The 25609-nt window shown below is 38.6% G+C and overlaps 1 protein-coding gene and 1 pseudogene across 7 annotated transcripts; both read left to right on the top strand.

The window, feature by feature from the left end:
- The first annotated feature begins 1375 nt into the window (after window positions 1–1375).
- On the top strand, window positions 1376–13458 carry LOC113081927 (periplakin-like; annotated as a pseudogene).
- Window positions 13459–14727: 1269 nt separating this feature from the next.
- LOC113081915 (putative oxidoreductase GLYR1) lies at window positions 14728–25197 on the top strand. 7 transcript variants are annotated; one of them, XM_026253822.1, is made up of 16 exons: window positions 14728–14818; window positions 15270–15306; window positions 15516–15595; window positions 15706–15844; window positions 16393–16503; window positions 16829–16912; window positions 17194–17247; window positions 20119–20169; window positions 20279–20352; window positions 21914–22013; window positions 22116–22226; window positions 22317–22418; window positions 22500–22662; window positions 22743–22922; window positions 23244–23368; window positions 23607–25197. In XM_026253822.1, exons 1-16 carry the CDS (start codon window positions 14781–14783, stop codon window positions 23679–23681), a joined length of 1524 nt encoding a protein of 507 aa, XP_026109607.1. In that variant the 5' UTR covers window positions 14728–14780; the 3' UTR covers window positions 23682–25197. The 7 variants fall into 7 exon arrangements, with proteins under 7 accessions (XP_026109607.1, XP_026109606.1, XP_026109605.1 ...); XM_026253821.1 differs by having other exon boundaries at window positions 22740–22922; XM_026253820.1 differs by having other exon boundaries at window positions 21914–22025.
- Window positions 25198–25609: the final 412 nt, after the last annotated feature.

Here is a 25609-nt window from a genome sequence, read left to right as displayed (position 1 = left end):
ACATCAGCGTAAATATTAGCATAATATATTCAAATATTCTGATTTGAATTGGGTTTGCGGTCAGTGTGGATGATCACTGACTAAGGACACTAGGCTATACCCTGTATCCCATTATTCTTTGATTATCTGTAATTCAAATAATTGAAATGAATGCTAGGTCGGCTAATGCTAATACTTCAAATAACGCACCCACTGAAATAATTTGACACCTGCTGTTTACTCATGTATGCTTGTTTATGTTGGATCACAGTCTTAATCTGACACCTGCTGAAATAGACCTGGAAAGAAAGAGCTTATTATTTATATAATGTGATGCCTAAGGCATGGTGTAAAATAATGGAATAGGAAGGGAGATACTGAACACCAAACTAGGATTTCTTGTGTTTCCATCTGCTTCCATTCAAAAACAGACACTGGAACACACACAAATGCACACACACACACACAATGACTCATTGTTTCTAGCCATCCAACAATACCCGGTTCTCATGGCTTTTCCTCTGTTGGCATTAAAATGCTCCCCTGGTGACTTCTTAGCTGCTCTGTGAGCGTGAGGCCCTGTTCCAAGACAATTACGATATTTTAAAACTGTTAAAGATATGTACCAGCTATAAAATGAAGACTGCTCAGGAAGCTTAACATCAGCAATCACTATAAAGGTCTTGCTTTTCTCTAGCTGCATCCCAAACTAAGGCTAGACTGGTTTTGTATGTGTGTGTTCACGATTTGTGTGTGTTCACTGCTGTGTGTGTGCACTTTGGATGGGTTAAATGCATGGCACGAATTATAAATATGGGTCACCATACTTGGCTGAATGTCATGTCACTTTCAAAAAGCTTAAGTTAGAGACCAAATGCTGGTTTGTAGTTTCTGACAACCTTACATTTCCAGTAAATTAAAGACAATTTGAAAATAAATATTATAATAATTATAGTAATGAATTTAAATCCTATAAATTAAAGAAAGTTTGATCAGTTGTTACATGCTGTCAAACAAATTAACATAATTTTAATAAATGTTCTAAATGATGTGTTCCAATAGCTATATGTTTATGCAAGATAATAATACTGAATAGGTCTCAAACATTTTTGACTTTTTTTATGCTATTTAAAAAGTCATGAGACATCGAACTGTATCGTAACTGATCCTTATGTACACACTTATGTAGGCTTAGTGTCATTACATCCAAATAAAGGCTGCTGCTGCTGATGCTGTTGTTGTTTACTTTTGTGAATGAAACAGCCCACTGTTAATAAAAGTTTACTGTGACTGTAGCCTGTTGAATCTCTCCCTCAAAACGTGTACAGAAGAAAAAGTGACGCCGCCTCAGTTAGGATAGGCTGCAGGTATGTCTCTCAGAAAGGGGCGGACACCAGCCCGCACTTTTAAATGGGCTTGATGTTAAAAGCACGGCTTAACCTTGACGGACAGCGAAAGCTCGTGTTGTCGGGAGGGTAGTGGCTGTTTCGGTCATTGTGGGCGTTGTATGTGAGGTGTACCTGTCCTGGGACACGCGTCAGGTTGTTAAACGACAGACACACAGAAGAAGAGTGGGATCCTAACCGTGCCATCTTAGCAGAAACTCCGCAGCTGTCATCATGTTCAGAAAGAAGACCGGAAAGTCCAGCATGGCCATCAATGACAAAAGGTCGGTGGTGACTGGATACATTCTCACTGTGCATTGTCTTTTTTTTTGTTTTTTTTTTCTTTTGTTTTTTAGCGTCGTTCCGGAGTCATTACGTGTTTTAACACGGTCGCGTTTCATTCTCGTTTGGATTGTAGTAGCTTCACTAGCCAAGCTGCCCCATTTACCCCTGTATTTTGAAATCTATCTTGATAAATATCGGTTTTATGCTTGCTTGACTTGAGGTTACTGTAGTAAGGGTGTGGCGCTGTAACAGGTTGGATAACTTTTCTCTATGAGATACATATTCCGTGTTTTCTGCGACTCGCCTGGGTTGGTCTCACTTCACAAATAATTATTATTTTTTTTTTATAGAAAAGTTACAATTTGTATGTCTGGTTTCTACTTAGGATACGTGTTTATAGTGAGGGAGTGTATGTTCTGAATGATTGAATTGACTATATCTCTATCTATTGACTATAATTGACTATAACTAGATAACCTTCAGACAGATCTTTTAGTTCTGACACCCTCCATTTGAGAAGTCCAGCCAAGACAGTCCAAGGTGAGACTGACAGGGCTGTGTAAACTGTTTGGTCAAAGACCACTGGTTATTCTGTACAGAGCAGAGTTGAGTCATGCAATTGTGAAAGGCATAGCTATTACAGGAATGTGGAGCAGTCATTTAAATGTGTTGTGTTTATAATGTATTAGTAGTAGTAGGCTAATTTACAATAACCAACATTTTATTGATGCTATTGTATATAGTTCTCAAGTTACATATGAATCAGAACAGGCTGTGAAAATGTGTAGGGAATGTTTAAAGAAAGCTGAAGAGAAGTGTAAACAGAGTGTCAAGTTCAAGTTCAAGCAAGCATGGACTTCTGATGAGTCTGGCCTCCAGCTTAATTTGATACAATATCGGACACTGATATTGTGAAAGCAGTGCAGCGTCGTTCACAGCAGTTATGAAGGATTTTACTCTAGGAGTATGGTTTCAGTTTGAGTCCAAATTATTTTATTGGTTACAGATGTACAAAAAAAAAAAAAAGGTTTTTCTAAACACATAGTTTTCTTTTTAAGTCATCCTCGGGTGTTGTTTGACTGCGCTAGGCACAATGGGTCACTCGGTGTCAAATGTGCCAAGTTTTTATTTGTCTGTCATCTTTTGACAAAACAAGGCAAAAAACGGGCAGTTTGTTTGCAGGAAGCTAAGAAAGGAAAACAACCTCAGGCTAGTTAATACCATGCTTAAGACAATCCACTTTTTTATTGTTATTGTTTTGCATTTGTATATTTTGGATATGGGAACTCCTCTAGGGAAGGGAAGTGAACATCAAATAATTACTTGCCACACCTAGATCTTCATCTCAAATCCGATTAAATCATTTTCTTTATACAGCAGTTCGACTGATGCTGCTTGTCCCATCATCCATGTTATACAAATCTGGCAATTTTACATATATAAAGTTCCAGCTTTGCTTTTCTATGTCTTGCTGCTTTAATAGTTGTTTTTGATTCAATAAATTACAAAAACAACGCTGGTTACATAATCTCGTGCTTTAACAGTCCAGCTGTGTTTTGCTCAACTCATTTTGATGGGTTTCACATGCAGATGTATTCAGAATAGAGGACATAGAAATATATATATATATATATATATATATATATATATATATATATATATATACACACACACACACATATATATATATATATATATATATATATATATATATATATATATCTTTCTTGCATATGCAGTAGTGACATGTTAGTAAAACTAGTTAGACCTGTTTTTTAACGCCCTCATTAAAGCCACCTTCTTGTTGTAATTATCAGCCTAATTTACATATCTCACTCATAATGTATACTCAGTTCTACAGTGAACACAAAACTTAAAATAAAGACATTATCATTTTAGTCCATGTGAGATATTTTTAACTGCCATGAACCTCATTATCAATGATTCATACTCTTGGATGTTAAAACAACATGCCTGTCTTTGAGGCAAATACGACCCAAGGTGTGCAATTTGTTTCTGATCAAGTTGAGTCATGTCTGCTACGCACTGTCAAAAGCCCTTTCTCTGGAATTCGCAGAATGCACTTAAAACAATGCAAGGCTTTTGTAATGTTGAACGGCGCTTCTGCATTTTTTCAATATGCTTCAGCTGAAAGAACTTTTTTTTTTTTTAGCACCATGGTTATCGTAACATATCTGAAATCTGTGCCAGATGATGTGGAATGAAACTGTTTCAAGTCCGGTATTTATTTTCAGAGCATCTCAGCATGACAGAGAAGTGAAGTGCTAAGTCCTAGATCCTGAGATACAACATAACAAACATACATTTGCAGCAGTATTTTGGAGAAAAATATGTGTATATCTGGCTTACTTGAACTTCTCCCACAAATAAACAAACAAACAAAAGTTATGTTATTTCACCGTAGACCACCTGACACTGATTTGGCGACCCTGATTGACAAGTTGCAGAAGAATGCAGATAAGGTGGAGAAGAACATCATTGAGACGGAACAGAATCTCAACAGGGTAAGTACAGAACGACTCTTTCTGGGGATTACAAATCAAAGCCAGAGAGTTAGTCACTCCTCCTGTCTTCATTTTCATGTGTTTTTGCACTATATATATGTTGTGTGTGTACACATACAGACACACACACACCATATACATATATATGCAACACTAATTAAAAAAATATTATTCAATAAATATAAATAAATATCTTCTTTTGATAGATGAAAAAGTCATACAGGTTTGGAATGACCTATTGAGTGAACCACCTCCTTAATTATTGATACATAACTATGCTTAATTGTGTTGCTCATTGATGTTTCTAGGATATCAGGAAGATCAATGAGAGCAAGCAGCCCCTGTACCAGGAGGACACCAACAAGAGGATCCTGAACTCCCTGGAGCTGCTGAATAGTCTGGATGAAGACGCAGCCCAAGCCTCTCGTTTGCAGCACCCTCAAGCTGAGATGATTGAGAAGGAGTGAGTATTAATACTAGAACTCCGTCTACATAGGCGCCTTTAATCTGAAAAGTCCAATAGCATCTCATGCTTTATGCCATGGAATGTTTTTTTTTTTTTTCTGTGAATTTTGCTGGGATTGTGGATGACTCATTTTATTTCTTCTCTTCAATGGAAAAGTATGAGGCAGCTGCGAGTGCGTGTGATGAAGCTCCGCGAGGAACATGATCGCATTTACCACATCACGCGATCAGAGCAGGTTCCCACCGTCAACTGGGGAAAGATAGTCGATGAGAAACTGGTGTGTATCTAAACAAAACCCCCTATCCTTCTTCTGAATGTATGCTTTTAAATGCAGTCGTTTCATGTGCGAATGTGTTCTGATGCAGGCAAATGTGAACAATAAAGGATACGGACAAGATCTGCTGACCGTCGAGGATGAAGTGGAGGAGCACAATATTTTCCACAGCGAAGTCGAGGCACTGGCTCCGTACATCACTGGAGACCGGGTACTTTTTAACTGCCTTTTTTTAAATGCAATGCTGAATAAAAGAAGTATAGTTGACTCTTTTGAACAGTCATGCGAATGACATCTGTGACTCATCTGCTTACTTGCATAACAGGATGGTCCGGATGGCCAGCAGGCGAAGTACAACAAACTACTGGTGAGACTTCATTTTCTGCTTTCAATTTTCAACATGAAGTTTTAATGGTAAGTTTTTAGTGTCTCAAAACACTGTATTAAACCATGTCTGTCTCAGGCGAACTCCTCTGCACGTCAGAAGAACCTGCTCAGTCTGAGGGACTACATGCAGCGCTGCACCAGCGAGCTCTACTGGATGGAGCAGCAAGCTGACGAGCGAACCACATATGACTGGAGCGACAACAACCTGGACTACCCTGCCCGCAAGAGGCAGTACGAGGTAAATGAACACCTCTTTATTCATATAACCACCTAGAATTACAACTCATTTATTCATTACCTAAGACAATAAATTGTATTGATGTGCTATATTTTAAATGTGCTTTCATGATTCAAACCTCCTACAAGTGATGCGATTATAGCATTGAAATGCAAACAACGAATCTATATATTTTTAACATGCTGCTTTGTGCTTAAACTTCATCAGAACTTCATCAGCAAGTGTCTGGAGGCTAAGGAGAAAAGCATCACCCAGCTGAATGAAGATGGAGAGGAACTTATTGAGCAGAACCATCCAGGAAAAAATGTCATTGGGGTAAATACAGTCAAAAACTAGCAGTGTTTGTTGGTTGCAACAGGCATCATGGGATGTCTTTTTACGGTGCATAACTGTGCTGCACTATAGAGTAGTATGCAGTATTTATGGCAACACTGAAACACCAAAAAACTTTGATCTGAAATGAATTTTCACATTTTCTCTGAGCCTAGCTAAGCCAAACAGCATGTGACAAATCTATTCGAAGCACAAAAATCTGCTTCATACTTTAAAATAACCACCATAATCGATACGTGGATTAAAGAGGTTCTTAGTTAGATTCATAAAGTGTGATGTCCCAGTTGGATAATGCACTGGCTGACTCTGCAGTCAAGACTTTTAGCCAGTCGATTTTATTTATATTTAATGTGTTTGTGTTTTAATGTATTACTATGAAGGTATTTTATTGTACTGTTTAATGTAAATGTAAATAAAGTAATAAAAACCACAGCATAATAACAATATATAAAAACCAAACACCATCAGGCTAGCACACATTACGTAACAATATGTTGCATCGATTTTAAATAAACCAAATAACTTCAAATATAACTTCAGTGCATATAACTAATAAAAAACTTGCACGTGTACATTAGCCTACATTTACTATCCCAGTGGCATTGCTGTATATGATTATTCTAAAACCAGTCTTGTGTTTAGGCACACATGGATGCTGTACATGCGGATTGGAAGGAATACCTCAACCTGCTCATCTGTGAAGAGAACCACCTCAAGAACATGGATGATTATCACAAAGTCAGTTCGCATTTTGCTTCATTTCCTATTCGGCATTTCCTCACGTTTGCTGTCGGACTTGCTCAGCTGCATTCTTTTTATTTTTTCCAGTTCCACAAGGATGCAAGAGACACCAGCGATTTGTTGAAGCGCCTGGAAACCGAGATCAACCAGAAGTATAACCCCGAGTTTAAAGACATGTACCAGATGGAGGGCCTGATTGCTGACCTGAATGTAAATACGTGGTTCTAACATTGCTATATTTTTACTGACTTGCTGAACTAAAAGGTGTCTCTGCTATCTAAGGCTGTCTGTGTTTGTCTTGACAGGATCAGGCAAAGGCCATGGACCGTTTCGACGAGCGGCTGAAAGCTCTCCAGACGCGCAGCCTGCAGGTGCTCCCTCTGAAGTACCGCAGGGAGACTCCTCAGAAACTGCTCCCTATCGAGGCTCTGTGTGAATACGAGACTAATGAGGTACGGAGTTTGAGCTCTCGCTCACTTCATGCATGCGGCTTAGAGCTCCACTAATACCAGTCAGTGAAACATTAGCTATTATAATGTGTAAGCACAGAAAAACATTGCACCCGGTCTCCGCTCGTGTTTTGGATTCCCCCATCTAATGTATTTAAATCCTTAAGAAGACCTTCACCCAAACGATTCATCTGGTATAAACCTCTGGAGACGTGTGCAGGGGATTTTGTACGGATTTCAGATTTATTTTAAGAATTTGTGCTGCAATATCAAGCTGAAACAGAGCTTACTTTGCTCATTTCGTATGACACAGGGTTCAATTATTCGAGGGGAGCGGTACACCCTGCTCCGGAACAATGGGTCAAAATGGGACGTGAAGGACGCAAATGGCCGCACCATGAGTGTTCCAGCAGTGTGCTTCATAATCCCACCGACCGACCCCGAGGCTGTGGCCGTTGCTGATAAGTGGGTATTCCCTGCTCTGTATATGCAATTTATAATGCATACACTCACAGATGTGTCTAATCTGAAAAAAACATCTTTTACAGTCTAATAAATCAGCACAAGGGTATCAAACAGAAAGTTGCCAGCAGCAAATCTGCACTACAGGCACGACTGGCAGAGCTGAAGAAGGAGAGTACAGGAGGTCAAGGTTTGTAATAACACGTTTAGATGCAGAGCTCTCCAAAAGAGAGTAAAACACTCAGTTTATTAACTTCTCGCACCTCAGATAAACAAGAGCAGCAATGCCGTCAACTGATGGCAGGACTGGATAAAGTGGTCAGTGATCTGGATAAGCAGGAGAAGGCCATTTACTCTCGTGTGCGCCCCCCACTGGAGCAGACACGTCCCGTGCAAGACAGCGCTGACAGGCTACAGGACATAAAGGTACAAAGTTTGGTGCTTTTTGAGTATGCTTTTTTCATATTGCACATCATGCATCAGCATGTTATTAATTATATAATGGGTTTCATTGTAATAATGTTTATTAAATAAATTTTTTGCAGATATTTCAGTCTCAGTATGTTGCTTGTCAGTTACTGTTTTGTTTTTAAGAGTATCACGTTAGGTTGAAACTTATCTGTGCATTAGAGGGTCTTAGCATGTTCAAACCCGATAAAAGGTGAACATTATGAAACCGCACATACATTTTATTGCATATATCAGCAATAATAAGGGATATATATAAATGTTTGAAAGTGAATGGGAATCTGAAACTTAAACACAAAAGCATTTTTTCCGATCCTTACTTTTCAGTGGAAACTGATGTTTTGACCTTAAACCTTGATCCAGTATTTTCTTCCCAGGACATTGCTACTGCTGTTCGGAAGATAGAGCCAGAAAAGTCTGCGAAAGTACAGGAAGCTGAGAGTTTCCTCCGATCCTCTCCCAAATGTGCAAGTGCACCACAGCTCTACTCCAAGGTGGATGAGACGAACAAAAAATACAATAAAGTTGATTTGCTGTTGAAATGTTCTGAGGACAAGTAAGTATTACAGTGGAGATCGTGCATGTCTTATTAATTGAAAGCTTGAATTGTGAGCCTAAAAATTGCACTTTTGTAGACTGCAGAACTCTTATCGGCTGGAGAATTCTCTGCAGAATGGCAAAGCTCTGCTGTCCTCTTATGAAAACAAACTGGCAAGAGAAGAGGTTGCCCCATCCAACCCCACCTCACTGGAGAAGACCCAGCGGGAGTTATCGGTAAGTTTAGTAATCCATGCCATGTAATCTTTTTTTTTTTTTTTTTATACTATGCACTCATGTCTAGTACTCCTGTCTCCAGGATATTGCATCTGAGCTGAGGAGCAAAAGATCTACTATAACAGAGAATGAGCAGAACCTGAGAGATGCCAAGGCCAGTTGCAACAACATGGCTAACAAAGTGCAAGAACACTGCCCTGATATTGAGAGGCAAGAGGCTGATGTTCAGAAACTCACCAAGCGCTTCGACAACCTGAACAGACAGGTTGAAGCAAGGTGAGTTCATATTATTTAGAGTTATTTAAAATAGAAATGTACTTAAAAATGACTTGAGAATTTGATCGCACGGCTTCATCTTATTTAGTTTACTGTGTGTTGTGATTATATTATTTCTATTGCACCCTGATTGATTTCACTATTAATGTGTACGGTTGCACTTCATGTAAGGTTTAATGTTTTATTTAATTATGTGTCAAGAAGAGCATTTATTAATTTGTAAATTTGCTATTGTGCACTGTAAATTAATGATTAATTAATGATCTAATGTACAAAATGTTCATGCACTGAACCTTATTGTAAAGTGCTATCCTTGTTTATTTTATACAGATACATTCTTCTTTCTATTGCATAGGTCCTACAGAAAGTGTATTTTATCACAAAAAAAAAAAAAAATCAGCATATTTAAAATAATTAAATGTTTTCATTTTACAGATCACAATGTCTGCAAAGAGCCAAAACCGCTTATGCCAACTACAACAATGACTATGACAACCTTAATAGCTGGCTTTCTCGACTACCAAACTATGAGCCGCGTGAAACTGATGACATTAGACAGATTGACGACAAACTGAAAAATCAAAGGGTAAGGGTTGAACCACTTCTCTCATTGCAATAATTCCATTATAATACTACAAATGACATTTATTTACCAAAATTATGTTTTAATCTGTTCTTACAGAATCTGCTCTCTGACATCGCGAGAAAGGAATCAGACCTGAACAATGTGTCTAGAAATGCACAGCTTTATCAGCAAGCAGTCAAGGTACAAAAACCACAGTGTATTACTTGCAAAGCATTATCCTAATATCATTTTTATGCAAAGCCATGTGAACTCCTTTGTGTTGTGGCTTTCAGGACTATGAATATGAAGCTGAGCGGTTTAAATCCATCCTTGACCTTGAAGATGGCTTGGTTCCTCAGACATACAAAAGGAGCAGACTTGAATCTCCTGCCTTGAAAGTGAAGAGAGAGGTGAATTGTTTTTTTAACTACTAAACAGTTTCCTGGATCAAGTAATGCCTTTTAATGACAGTTTTTGTGACTGGTAAAGAATAAACATGATTGTTGTGTTTTAAAGGAATCTGCAATTGAGTCCAAATTCACTGAAGCGAATGCTGTGAACAAGCAGAGGCTGCAGAACCTAGAGTTTGCTCAAAGCCTTCTTAACCAGGTAAAACACACTAACACACACCATACATAAAATTAACCATAGTATGGCATGAACATAGCTTGGCTTTTTACCACATCGACTATTTTTGCAATTCTTTACAGCAACCAGAAGTTACAGTAATCCAGCAAAATGTCCAGACGGTGAGATCCTCAGCCCCAGGAGAAGAGCCCTGGAGAATCAGAAAACAGCTTCAGGAAGAAATTCAGCGGAGAGACCAACTGGAAAAAGAAATCCAGAGTGTCCAGAGTGACATCTATTTACTAGAGGGCCAGAAACCACAGGACACAATCGTCAAGAAAGAGCTCATCAAGCAGGTGCATGACCCTCAACTTGATGAAGAATACCACCGGGTTCAGCAAAAGCTCTTAGAAGAAAGCAGGACCACTCGTGTCTTAGAGAGCGAGTTGGACACCCTCCGTGTAAAGCTGCGTGGGATCGAGACCGAAATGAAAGAGGGAGCTCAGCAGTATACAGTCAAGGAGGTGCTCCGCATTGAGAGGGACAGGGGACAGGAGGAAGAACTCAGGAGACTGAGAGAAGAGCTAGAGGAAGTCAAGAGGATGAAGATGGTCAGAGAGAATGAAATCATTCAGATTCAAAAGCAAGTGACTATCCTTGCAGAGGAGAAAAGCAGGGAGCAGGAAATCATCAGGGAGGAGGAAGTCGTTAAGGTTCAGAATGATCCTCAGCTCGAGAGCGAGTACAGACTATTGCTTGACAGGAAACAAAAAGAAATTAACAGCCGAAAGGAACTCGAGGACGAGCTTCGATTCCTGCAGGAGAAACTAAGGCGTCTTGACAAGGAAAAGGCAATGGCTGAGGAAAAGATCTCCATCAAAGAAGTACTGAAAGTTGAGAAAGATATTGCTTTGGAGAGAGAGGTGGAGAACCTGAGGAGACAATATGAAGATGAAAAAAGCAAGCGCAGCTCTTTGCTGAGAGAGAAAACGGACATTCAGCGTAAGATTACCAGCCTGGAGGAAGAGAAGTCGAGGGTCATCATTCAGGAGAAGGTGCGTGAGATTGTTCGACCCGATCCGAAGGCGGAAGCAGAGGTGGCAAATCTCCGACTTGACCTGGTGGAGCAGCAGAGAAGATGCAGAGATTCAGAGCTTCAGCTGAAGACCCTCCAGGATGAGCTGATAGTGCTAAGAAACAGAGGCCCACAAATTGAATACAAGGAGATCATCAAAGAGGTCATCAAGTACAAGATTGACCCGGAAACTGAAAGAGAACTGGAGAAGCTCAGGAACGAAATTGTGGACAAAACCCACCAAACCGAGAAGTTCGAGATGGAGATCCTCCAACTCAAAGACGAGATCCAAAGATGGAAAGACACCCAGCCTCAGATTCAGACCAAAGAGGTTGTGAATGAGATCCTGCAATACAGAGAAGATCCTAAAACCAAGGAGGAGATTGAGAGTCTCAAGCGGAAACTGGCTGAGGAACAGAGGAAGCGTTTGGACCTGGAAAGCGAAAGGGCCTCCAATGAAGAAAGGATCAGGATTAAGAAGATCGACTTGTCCCAGGTGAGGGAGAAGATTGTCCAGCAAGAAGTAGTGAAGATGGAGCAGGATCCAGTCTTGAAGTCTGAATGTGACAACTTCACTCAAAACATCAACAATGAGCAGAGACAGAGGGAGATCTTGAAAGAGGAGCTGATCAGATTGCAGCATCAAAAGGCTGAATTGGACATTCAGCTTGAGGAGCTGGAACGTGAACGCAGGTCCCGCAGAGAAGCTGAGCTTGAAATCCAGAGGCTGAGAGTGCGGCTCAATGAACTAGAGATCAGGGACAAGGAAAACCGAGAAAAGGTTACAGTAAAGCAAAAGGTTGTTCTCCAGCAGGACCCTCAACAAGAAAAAGAGCACTCTATCCTACGTCTTCAGGTTGAAGAGGAGAGGCACAAGCGTATGCTCTTGGAGAAGGAGTATAATGTCTTGATGCAAAAGCAGGAAATTCTCGAGAGAACGGAAGTGCGTGAAAAAGTTGTGCGAACTGAAAAAATTCAAGTCGAACGAGACCCGGAGGCCGAGATGGAAATTATAACCCTAAAGAAAAGCCTTGAAGAAGAGGAAAAGCGCCGTCGTGAGCTGGACCAAGAGATCATCAACCTAAACTCGAAGCTTTCGGAGGTGGAGTTCACCAATACAAAATCATCCAAAGAACTCAACTACATTCGTGACGAAAGCAACAGGTTACAGCAGGAGAACCAGCGCCTGCAGAACGAAATAAGGAAGCTTCAATCCGAGATCGAGATCACGACAAAAGAAACCAGACACATCACTGAGACTTCTCCGGTGGAAACAGCAGGAACCTGGAAATTCGATTGGAATCCTTGCAAAGAGAACTCTCTGAACTCAGGCGCATCCGAATGGAGAAAGACCAAGAAATCGAAAAGCTTCAGAAGAGTCTGTCTGCAATGAGAGTGAAGAGGGAGCAGCGAGAAAGTCACCTCCGCCGCTCGATTGTCGTCATCGATCCAGACACCGGAAAGGAGATGAAGCCAGAGGAGGCTTACAAGCTCGGCCTAATCGACTGGAAAATGTTCGTCAACCTTCAGAGTCAAGAATGCGACTGGGAGGAGATCACAGTCAAGGGTCCGAATGGCGAGTCCTCCGTTCTTCATGACCGAAAATCAGGCAAGAAGTTTGCCATTGAAGACGCTCTGAGGGCTGGAAACATCACAAACCGTCAGCTGCAACAATATCAGAACAAGGAGATCAGCATCCAGGAGTTCGGTCTCTTGCTGTCAGGCAGAGTCATATAGATCCATTCAAATACAACTTACGTAAATGTGCTGTTTGTGTTCCCAAATTGCAGTTGAAATCTCTTTTTAGATTCACTTTCTCAATACAGTATGTATTTGTTTTTAAATGCATTCTTATATCAATGCAAGATGGTGTTGCTTTGGTTATGGTGCTGAATTTGGGTTAATGTTTCTATCGCTGTACTTACGAATCTTCATTGAAGATTAGCAGACGAGACATGTTTGAGAATGTTTTAATGAAATCTAGTTCAGTTTTACTGGAATCCGATCTAATATATGCATATAAAATGTGTGCCTTAATGATAAAATTATGGACCCATCTGTCCCTCTTTATGCACTTTTTACTTGTGTCAGATTATACTACTTCCATGTTTGATTTAAGATAAAGAAAAAATGAAATGAAGATAAAACTGTGTTATTTCCCTTTGCCTTTATCATGAAGTAATAAAAGCTCAAGCTGTCTTTGCAATCACTTTTAGTTAACCGTGTCATTTCCATGCAGTGTTGGGTGCAACTAGTTACACAAAGTAATTAGTTTCTCTAATTGAAGTACTTTTCCCTTGAAAAGTAAAGTAAGGTTACTCTTATTTTTCTGTAATTAAATTGCAGTTACTTCTTATGTAATTGAACTATAAGGCTGTAAAACATTTATATACAATACAACAGTGGATTTAACATCAAAGTCTAACCAATACATGCTTTTTATGTATGCTTCTCACTTTAAATACTTTGGTGACTTAGTAAGAATATTGGTAACACTTTTTCCAATTCTCACTATTGACTAGTTGGGTATTAGCATGAATAATAGTGAGATATTGGCTGTTTATTATTACTTAAAAAGCACATATTAATGTCTTATTCTGCAAGACCTAAATATAAATCCTTAATCACCCAATTCTTAAACGTAATTGTCAACATTGTTAATAGTGAAAATTGGACACAAATCTAAAGTGTGACCAGAATAATTTATGTAGCCTAGTTATCTATTATTTATTTAGAAGAATTAGAAGAACCGTTTCGTGTCTATCCTGTAAAATTCAGTAACTGATTTAGAAAGTAATAAGTAATTAAATACTTTTTGGAGAGAGTTATTTGTACAGTATTCTAATTACACTGTTGAAGATGTAATTAGTAATATTTTAATTACTTTTTTTAGAGTAACTTATCCAACACTGTTTCCATGACATCTTAAATATTATGTATTGGGTTTAGTATCAGAAATTACATTTTTATACATATTTAGAATAAAATGTCCTATGTTTTAGGCTCAATATTTTTCTAACGTTTTCTCCCAAATACATTTTTGCATCACATAATTTCACACTTTTTTACATAATTTAAATTGTTACATAATTTGACAAAATCAAATATTTGTAAAATGTGTTTACAAATGATATTAACATACTTTTTCAGTTTCAACAAGCATCAGGTGATAAATTTGTTCCCAAGCATTATCCAAAGTTTAAAATAGACAAATAATAACCTTTATTTATTTGTTTAGTGTGAAGAAATATGTAAATTCATATTTCTCTCCGAGTTGGTATTCTCTGAATTCACAGGAGAAACTTAAACTCTGTATAACTTCTCCAGAACCTGCTGTTTAAAAATAACATGAGGCAGGTCAGTGCTAGCGAGCGACGTGCGAAACTACAACGACGTTACAGCCTGTCAACGCGACGACATCGAACTGGTTTTGTCGCGTCGCGTCGCTTCCTCGCAGGGGTAGATGGGTGAAGTGTAGTGGGTGTGTTCATTCCCTGCATTCAGTGCGACGTTTCTCACCAACAGTTTAAGATGGCGACTGTGCATCTAAGGATCGGGGATCTGGTTTGGTAAGATAAAAAAAAAAAAAAACTTTACACGATTTAATTTTGCGTCAAAAGGTTAAATTATCTTTCGTGCACGCGAAAAGCATTTCGTCGTGGGTGCAATAAAATGTTTTATTAAAAATCGTGTTTATGGCCCAGTTTATGTGTCGTCAAGCCAAATACTGAGCAGCAGGCTTAGCACACAAGCTAACGATTACTTTATATGCTTTTTGAGGTTAATCCGCTAACGTTATGTTAAGTGTGTTTAACACTAAATGAGGGTTTCATCTAAAGTTTAGGTGTGTAATTATATAAACAGTGAGTTTAATACAAGCTTCGGTGCAGTTTGCTGATGGTGTCGAAACGGGTTTTGCTATTACGTTACACTAGCTAGCTTGATCTTTCAGTTAATAAACGCTCAATCCTGTCGCGTTTGATTTAAAATACTAAACTGTCGTCTCAATTTGTGTTTCAGGGGTAAGCTTGGACGCTATCCACCTTGGCCAGGCAAGGTAAGATCTTTTCATGTTGCTTTTTCATGTTGTTTTTCTGAGGCTCTTGCATCTAGAGGTCGCGGTCGCCGGATGTTTTCTAAACCTAGCGAGCTGACTTAAGTTAGCTATCTAGAAAGCGTTTTTGGTTGCTTTCAATCAAAGCAAGAATGCTTCAAATTAAACGTTGGTTTGTCACATTTACTGATCTCTAACCCTCGTGTTTTCAGATCGTCAGTCCTCCGAAGGATCTGAAAAAGCCAAGAGGCAAAAAATGTTTCTTTGTCAAGTTTTTTGGAACTGAAGATCAGTGAGTACAGAGACAGCCGTAGTCTTTTACCACCACTTCCTCTTGTTTGCATAGGATTTGAGAGTGTAAACCAAGCAGATGTTGACTTTTGATATGCGTCGCCCTTTCAGCGCCTGGATAAAGGTAGAGCAGCTGAAGCCTTACCATCCTCACAAAGAGGAGATGATCAAGATCAACAAAGGCAAGCGCTTCCAGCAGGCTGTTGATGCAGTTGAGGAGTACCTAAAGAAGGCCAAGGGGAAAGATCAGGTTAGTATCTTCACAAACTTGTGCTCTTGTTTCCACCATGGCTTTTCTTTGATCTGAACACAATGTTTTGTGGCTGCATCTTAAATGTGTCTTCCTCTAATTTTGTCACACTGTTCATGTACAAAATGACCTTGTGTTATGCAGATTATAAGGAATCGGAAAGTGACCTAAAGGGTTATCATTTTGTTAATTGATTGTAATCTGCATTAATGTTTCCTTGTGATCAGATTTTAAAGATCGGATATGCATTGCTCACAATGCCAGCGTTTAAAAGCATATCACAAAGTCAGCAAACTGTTGTTTCCACATGTTATTATGTTCAATCTCACTTTCAGCTGGATATTTTGAGAAAAATGTTGGTTAAACAATTTTTTTTTGGATGGTAAATTCCATATTAACCTCTGGGCTCCCCTTACACCCCTCTTTTATGTTGCTACTTATTATTGACACCCAAACTGCATTGGTACCAGGTATAGACAGGTTCTTCGAAATTCACCAGGTAGTATTTCAGAAATAATTCCTCGTGTTGTGTGAACCTTGTTTTACAGGCACACTCCGATGACAAAAGCAAGTCAGATAAAGGGCGTAAAGCAGCTAAACCAATGAAGATCATTGAAGAAGATGATGAAGATGCCTTCAAGGGTGGCTCGTCGGACAAGGTAAATGGAAGATATTGCTTTACCATTAAATACCATTGTGGAGGGGAAGGGTTAGGTCATAACCACACATGTTTTTTGTCAGCTTCATCAAAGTCCTTTGCTAAGGCCATTTGCTGTTGCACCTGCTGTGGAGTCAGGTTACAATTGTATGTTTTAGAGGTGGCTCTCTCAAGCGCAACCCACCCATTCATTGAGACTGATGCCATTTTTGCAGTATGACCAGTGCCATATTTTGACTGGGTTTAGATGCAGCTATTGTAGGGCTTTGTTTGATGAGATGAAGCCATTCTGTACACACGGTGAATGTGTCTCTCTTTCCCTTAAGGAACAGACTGATTCTGACCCAGAGCCATCCTCTGTACGACGGCTGGTCGCAGGAACAGTATCAGGATTCAAATGGGAGAGCAGTGTAGGTTACATTCACAGTTTGCTTCTGCACTTTTATGGGATCTGCACATATGCTGTTTTTATAGGTATCAGTAAGACGTACCCACTGGCTGATTTTGGTGCAGTTACAGCTGTGACTCTTCATAGTAGCTGCACGGCTGGTGTCCTTTACTGTACTTTTTGTCCTTCACTATGTAATCTCACCTCTCACCATGTCACTGTAATTAGTTGGAGATGAAATAACTATCAGGTCAGTAAGTCTCTTTGGAGAATAGTTTCCAATTTAACTCTCTTCCATTATAGCCAGTAAAGGATGACCCACATTTTCATCACTTTCTGCTCAGCCAGTCTGAGAAGGTAAGGAGACTTTTGCTGGGATGCTGAATGATTTTCTAGTTAGTGTAACTTTACCCCTATCTCTTGCACATTGCACACAATGGCTGTTCTAATAATTTCTGAATAATATCCTCCCCCAAACTGCTTCTGGCGATGCTAGTTGTCTGAATCTGCAGCATGGCAGAGTTTTTTTTTTTTTTTGTACCTAAAGGAAACCGAAAACGTCAAGCTTATTGGTTGATCTTCTGAGATTGTGAGCTGACACGTACTCCACTTTGCAGTTTATAAACTATTTTTGGCTATGGTTTTGCTCAAGGTCTTTTTTCGGTTGTGGCCAGGGTCCAAAATGAACATTTCTTATTTTCTTTTTTTTATCCAGAATTTGAAGTAGATAATTATTTACAGTTTCCATTTAAAAGTTTGAGATCAGGGAGATTTGTTGTTTGAAAAAAAAAAATACTTTTATGAATCAAGGGCACATTAATCTAACCCGAACTGGCAAACATTTATAGTGTTACAAAAGATTTAATAAATGCTTTTCTTTTGAACTTTCTGTTCAACAAAGAATCCTGAAAATATTGATATGGTTATTAAATATTAAAGGGTTAGTTCGCCAAAAAATGAAAATGATGTCATTAATAACTCACCCTTATGCTGTTCCAAACATGCAAGGACTCCTTTTATCTTCGGAACACAGTTTAAGATATTTTAGATTTAGTCCGAGAGCTCTCAGTCCCTCCATTGAAGCTGTGTGTACGGTATACTGTCCATGTCCAGAAAGGAAATAAAAACATCATCAAAGTAGTCCATGTGACATCAGAGGGTCCGTTGGAATTTTTTGAAGCATCGAAAATACATTTTGGTCCAAAAATAGCAAAAACGACGACTTTATTCAGCATTGTCTTCTCTTCCGTATCTGTGTGAGAGAGAGTTCAAATCAAAGCAGCTGGATTTCCGGTTCGCAAATGAATCATTCAGTTCACCAAATAGAACTGAATCGTTTTAAACGGTTCGCATCTCTAATACGCATTAATCCACAAATGACTTAAGCTGTTAACTTTTTTAATGTGGCTGACACTCCCTCGGAGTTCAAACAAACCAATATCCCGGCGTAATTCATGTACTCAAACAGTATATTGACTGAACTGCTGTGATGAACACCGAGCCAGATAACGAACAATAGACTGACTCGTTCACGAGTGAAGAACCGGTTCTGTCAGACGTGTCCGATTCGTGAACCGAGGAGCTGATGATACTGCGCATGTGTGATTCAGCGTGAAGCAGACCGACACACAGAGTGTCTGAACTGAACTGATTCTTTTGGTGATTGATTCTAAACTGATTCTGTGCTAGTGTTATGGGTGCGGGTAAATCGAAGGCTTGAATCAAGGGCAATCATCGCCAATGACGCCATTACATCGAGCGCAAAAGAACTGGTGAACCGTTTTCTTCAACCGGTTTATTGAATCGAACTGTCCGAAAGAACTACTGGTGATCCGAACACCGATGCAACCGGTTCTTCACTCGTGAACGAGTCTATTGTTCGTTATCTGGCTCGGCTCGGTGTTCATCACAGCAGTTCAGTCAATATACTGTTTGAGTACATGAATTACGCCGGGATATTGGTTTGTTTGAACTCCGAGGGAGTGTAAGCCACATTAAAAAAGTTAACAGCTTAAGTCGTTTGTGGATTAATGCGTATTAGAGATGCGAACGATTCTAACGAACTAACCCTTTGAGCACCAACAACTGTTTTCAACATTTATGATGATAAAAATGGTTCCCAAGCAAATTAAAGCAGCAAATCAGCATTAGAATTATTTCAGGAAGATCATGTGACACTGAAGACTTGGGTAATGAGTGTTGAAAATATAGCACAGGAATAAATGATACTTTAAGATGTATTATAACCAGTTTTTTATTGTAATAAAGTATAATGCATAGTATTACTGTTCCTATATTTTTGTACAGCTAAATGCAGCCTTTGTGGGTATTAGAGACTTGAGAGACAAAACAATTCTGTCAGAAAGCAAAAATAAATAGTTTTGTTATGCCACAGCACTTGTGAGCTGCAAACTATGGTCAAAAATAATATTTTCTAAAAAGAAATATTATAAATAAATAGGCATTAAAATATTTATGGGCATAGATGGGGCAAAGAAGTACATTTTGAACTTTGCCTATGGTTGCACAGTTTGTTACATGCTAGTGTGTCTGAATAATTGATTGGATTGGAGGAAAAAAACAGTATCGGAAAAGCTTGTTTTCAGCCAGCAAAGACGCCCAGCCAGAATACTCTTGTGCTTCTGTTCTTGTGCCAGTTATACCAACAAACTGTTTAAATGACTCTTCCTTTCCTCTTGGCACTTCCTCTTCAGAGGAACATTTCCTTCTTGCTTGTCCTGTTGCTTAAAAGCACCACATTCAGAAACGAATTGATCTTAAAGTTAGATCTCCAGAAAGGAGACATTGAGATCTTAATTGCCTGAGGTTTTTCTCAGAAATGTTCATTTAGGCTGCGTCAGCCTGTATGAGTTTCAGTTAAACTGAAACGGAGCATGTGGCTGAGCACGATAACTTGATTTTCAGTTCCTAACGCTGTCCTCACTCGTGGCTCTCACATCAGATAGGGCAGAAAGAGCTGTGTGACATGACAGCAGTGGATAATAATATAAGTGCAGTCTTTACTGGAAGCCGACAGAGCAGTGAATAACATGCACTTAAGATCATTTGTGACTGTTGGGCCAAAAGGTCTCCACCTGGAGTTGGTGTTTTCAATAAATGTGTGTCTAGGATCCTTTGAGTGCAAGACTGTTTGCTATTTCTAGACGATCTGAAATGAATCTGCTGAATTGACTTTGGTTGACAAGGAAATCTCCATTTCCCTTACAGCCAGCTTCATCAATGGAGCCCATCACCAAACGCTTAAAGATAATCGAGGAGGTGAGCGCCGTCTAGGAATACACAGCTCGTGGTTTCTTCATTTCCCTACTAATTAGCCAGCCCGCATTGCTTGGTCATTTTAATAATTGTCTGTTTTCTCCTTGAAAAGGACACCAGATCAACATCTATTCAAGCAGCAGACAGCACAGCCATCAACGGCAGCATCACACCTACAGACAAAAGGTAATCTGGAACAATCATGTTTTCAGTGGCCAGAAAAAGTGCCAGTCCAATGTCTGAGACCACATTGACGTTCTGAGATTACAAATCTGGAATATCATTTTAGTTTCTGAGACATTTCCAATTGAATACATATTTAATCTAATATTGACACATATATATATTTTTTCCAATTAGTTTTTTTCTGTGATCCTAGAGAAGGGTTTTTGTTGTTAAAATGTTGTAATAGTTGTGATCATTATTTTACCTTCCATGATCATTCAGACACGATCAGGTGCAGTATTACAGACACTGTCAAGTCGAAATCAAATCAAGCGCTCTGTAATCAAAGATGAACTGTCTGACCAGTCAGTTGTTTGTCATTAAAAAAAGCTATGGTTTGCAGAAAGTTACGAGTTGAAGTGACAAATAAATTTTTTGTAATATACTGTGTTTAAGCTCATTGCCCCGTTAGCTCGTTGTTTATTGGTCTAATTCTTGTTTCTTGGGTTGCATTGTTTAGTCTCTCAGTAACCTTGTGCTTGGTTCCCCCTTCTGAATTCTGTTGTATTAATGAGTTATCACAAAGTTAGTCTATTTAGTTGTGTTATCTCACAATCAATATAATGTAAATTTAAGTTTGTGTCGCCGATGTAACCGATTAAAACTTGGAGTGGCGATGAGGTCTCAATGTTTGCAAAGAGTCTTAAAATGTATTAAATTTAACTCCATGATTCCTGTGTATACCCTGTAAACAAAATCGTATGCAATTTATGAATTAATGATTAAATGACTCACTCAAGATGTACTTTGTTTCATTACTGGATGAATCGGCGCTCTTGAACGGATCTCTTTTACGAATCAGAGACTTACATTTAAACAGCCCCTTTTCGTCACCTACTGGCGTAACAATGTAATCGATAAATCTTCATTTGAAGTGTCAAATTACTTTTTAAAAGGTGATTTATTTGAACCACAACCATACACATCGGACACATGGTTTATATCTGAACTATAAACTTTTATCCCAGTACTTCTGTGATTTGAATGTTTGAAACAATGGCACTGTGTGGCTGAAAAGACCAATGACAGCTGCTCTCTTTAGTTCAACGGCAGCGCGAATGCAAATTCAAAGGTTCGAATCATACTGATGTGATCGTACCCTGCATGAACGAATCAAGTGAGCACAACATTGATCACACGTGTCAAAGGACAAATCAGAGAAATATTATACTTAGCTTTATACTTATACTTATTTTTTTAGCTTCTGATTGCAAATGTAGCCAAACTTTGGAGCAAGGTCCTGGCAGATTGCTAGGTCTGGTCCTCACAGGTGAAGAGGAAAAAAAAAAAGTGTAAATGAATCGATAGGCGATATTGCAAATGTTTTTTTTTTTTTTTTTCGATTCCTGACCCCATGCAGCACACTACCAGTGTAGTTTGATTCACAAACAAATGACTCTTGTGAACTTTTTTTTTTTTTAGAAAATCAAAAAAACATAGGGCATTACTAATGTTTATTAAACCATTCACTTAAAATGGTATGTTGACAGTACTTAAAATATTTATTTTGTTTTCACAACAGGATAGGGTTCCTAGGACTTGGACTGATGGGAAGTGGTGTGGTTTCTAATTTGTTGAAGATGGGGCATGTTGTGACTGTTTGGAATCGCACCGCAGAAAAGGTACAATCAAAGGTGTTTACAATATGATTGCTTCTGACGTTACAGTAGTGAGTGAATGGCTTGTTTTTAACCTTTTATTTTTTTCTCCTTTCATTTTTCCAGTGCGATTTGTTCATCCAAGAAGGTGCCAGATTAGGACGAACACCAGCAGAAGTTGTGTCCATGTGTGATATCACATTTTCCTGTGTATCAGACCCAAAAGCTGCCAGAGATGTAAGTCGATGTTTTGTAAATAGCTCTTTTTCTTCGATCTGTCAAGCTGCTCTTTCTTGGGTTTACATGTACAGTATTTTGTCCATTCAGCTTGTGTTAGGTCCTAGCGGAGTCCTGCAGGGAATCAGACCAGGCAAATGTTACGTAGAGATGTCGACCGTTGATCCAGAAACCATCATGGAGCTCGCACAGGTAACCATCATCATCATCCAGATGGGACTTTCATGACGTTACCAGGGGAAGTCCGTTACTAAGGTTCATTTGAATCTGTAGGTCATCACATCCAGAGGCGGCAGATTCCTAGAAGCTCCGGTTTCGGGCAGCCAGCAGCTTTCCAATGACGGTATGCTGGTCATTGTTGCTGCAGGAGACCGCAGTGTTTATGAAGACTGTAGCAGCTGCTTCCAGGCAATGGGGAAGACGTCTTTCTTCATAGGTACTACAGCCTTTCATTCGCGCTGTGTACGAGGTAGATGTTTCCACGTCACATATTAACTTTCTTTTCCATCAAAGCAGGGGAAGCAGGAAATGCTGCCAGAATGATGCTGATCATTAACATGGTTCAAGGCAGTTTCATGGCGACCATCGCAGAGGGATTAACCTTGGCGCAGGCCACGGGACAGTCGCAGCAAACATTTTTGGATATTCTTTGCCACGGACAAATGGCAAGCACGTTTGTGGACCAGAAATGCCAGAGTAGGTTTTCTTGTTAACGTTTTTAAGATTGGTAGTGTTGGTAGATTTGAGTTTGCTTTTGAATCTTCCTGCCATTTAAACATTTTCTGTTACATGGCGCTGGTTAGACATCATAACCTATGGTTTCCAATGTCAAACGGTGTCTATTTAGTCATTTATTGCACAAATTTTCATTTATTGCGCAAGGAGCATTGCAAAACTTAAATGGAAACTGGTGACTATTAGAAACTAGAGGCAACGCAGCATGACAGCGTAACCTTTGGATCTATTAAAATGACACGACACTTGAGTTTATCTAACATTTGATGTGTTTCTTCTCAGATATCTTGCAGGGCAACTTCAAACCTGATTACTACCTGAAACACATTCAGAAAGATCTGCGGTTAGCCATTTCAATGGGAGATTCGGTTAATCATCCAACACCAATGGCAGCTGCTGCAAATGAGGTAACTGATTGGCCACAATCGATACTTTGTTGATTGAGCAACTAATGTATGTATTTCAAATTCTGTAATGCAGTTTAATAGTAATGTAAAGTAAACCACATAAATGAACTGAAATGGTAATATACATATTTAATTGTAGTATATGGATATTTGATAGTCTTTTTCCCGTTTTGTGAATTGTATGTAATTTTGGCGTATGCTTCCGTTTGAAGTAATGCATTATTCCGTACTTCTGCAGGTATACAAGAGAGCAAAAGCATTGGACCAGTCGGACAATGACATGTCTGCCGTCTACAGAGCTTATATTCACTAATCCTGTCGATGTGCTCTACGTCCTGGACCACAAACCTCGCCTGCTTCTTTCTTCCTCTCCCTCTGTCTTTCTCTCCTCTGCTGATGAATTCTGTTGGGCACCAGTGATATGTTTTCCCATGTTTAATGGGATCTCTTTAGCAGCCTGATCTGAGCATTGCACTGACTGTAATATAGCTGCACGTCTACTCTGTGGGAGGTTATTAAACTCTCCTCGAGTGATTATTTTATGATAGAATGTGCAGTGTATTATATCCACATTTCCTTAAGGCTACTGCATACGATGCAGTGTTGTTTGAAGATGCTAGGGGTTTTATTTATCATTCGTAACTTTACAAATGAATTCCCACGTTGTAATTTTTGTTCAGAAATCTGTGAAGTATGAACTTTTGATCACAAACAGGCTTAAGGAGCACGACAAAGAAAAAGCCACTGCATTGCCTTAAAACTCACATAAGATAGATGTATTTATTTATTTTATCTCTCAAAGAAAGATCACCATCATGTCAGGTGAAATTTGGCCGTACATTTTTAGTTTTTTCCTTCTCAGTTTTGGAGATCACCTGTCCACTAGTATTTTTTTTTATGGCCTTTTCAGAAATGCAGTATTTAAATTTTTTGACATTTGGTTGTGTAGTTATCACACAGAAGATACTGAAATGATTTCTCATTTACAATGAAGTTAATGCTGAAAAGCATCCCAAAGTTTTCCATTATTGAGTCTTGGCTATCACCTCTGCAATGGGTGTTTCTGATTTCCAGCTTGTTTATTTTACAGACAGATTGGTTTCACATCATTTAAGTCTTTCAGCTGTTGTGAAAAAATATATATATAAATTTGAAGACATTTTAAGTTGCTTTATTAGGCCATTTCTTTTAAATCGGATGTTCATGTTTTGCTGGCAGAGGGATCTGTTTTTTTTTTTTGAATTACCATTATGATTCATAAAAGATAAAGCTAAAGTTAAGCGGCATTTTATCCCTAAATTATGATTGCTTTTGTTAATTTTAAGTGATATTACAAGCCGTAAACTCAGTGGCATATAATTTGGCCTTTTTTTTTTAACTCTGAACAAATCCAGGGTGATTTATTTTTTATAAATCGTTATGCAAAAAAAAAAAAAAAAAAACAGGACTTTGAAGTGCTTTGTTATGGATGAGCGAATTTTGCGAGTTACTAAGGACTCTTGTAAATATCCCCATCAAAGGGTTGGGTTGTTTGAATACATGGAATAACATGCTTTCATTTTGACTCTACTGAATTTATTAATCATCTGTTGTCTTAATATTGTAGACTGTTCTTTTGTCTTAGCGAATCGGTTTATTTGCTGTAAATGGTTTGATTTTCGGGGCTGGTAATGACATACTGACGACTTGATTCCAGTTGTGCAAGGAAAGTATTGGTGTTATAGTTGGAGTTATTTATAATTTCATGTAAATGTGAAATTTATTTTCTTTTTTTTCTTTTTTTTTTGTGCGGTCAACTGATCCCTCTGAATAAACAAACCGAGTGTCCAGCTGTTTTTTTTTATTATTATCCTAATATCCATTCTTAGTGCATATATGAAACAAAAGCGCAATGCTATGATATTATTTATTTAGTCATTTATCAGACGCTTTTATCCAAAGCGACTTACAAATAAGGACAACATAAGCAATCAATTCAAGTATTAAAATAACTAAAAACAAATCCAGAGATAAAAATACTACCTATAAATATTTTCTAAATAAAGAAATTTGATAAAATTACAAATGCATACAACATTTAAAAACGTGACATTTATATGAAAAACAAAAAAATGAAGCTAAAAGCAATTAAAAAGCTATAAGAATATAATGATTCTAAAATAACATTAAGCCAAATATATATACGATATAAATATATACACACAAAGTGGTGTATTTTACTTATTTTTTAATTTACATATA

Source organism: Carassius auratus, unplaced genomic scaffold, assembly GCF_003368295.1.
Source record: "Carassius auratus strain Wakin unplaced genomic scaffold, ASM336829v1 scaf_tig00035347, whole genome shotgun sequence".
Lineage (NCBI taxonomy): Eukaryota > Metazoa > Chordata > Actinopteri > Cypriniformes > Cyprinidae > Carassius > Carassius auratus.
This window is presented reverse-complemented; position numbering and strand designations above follow the sequence as displayed.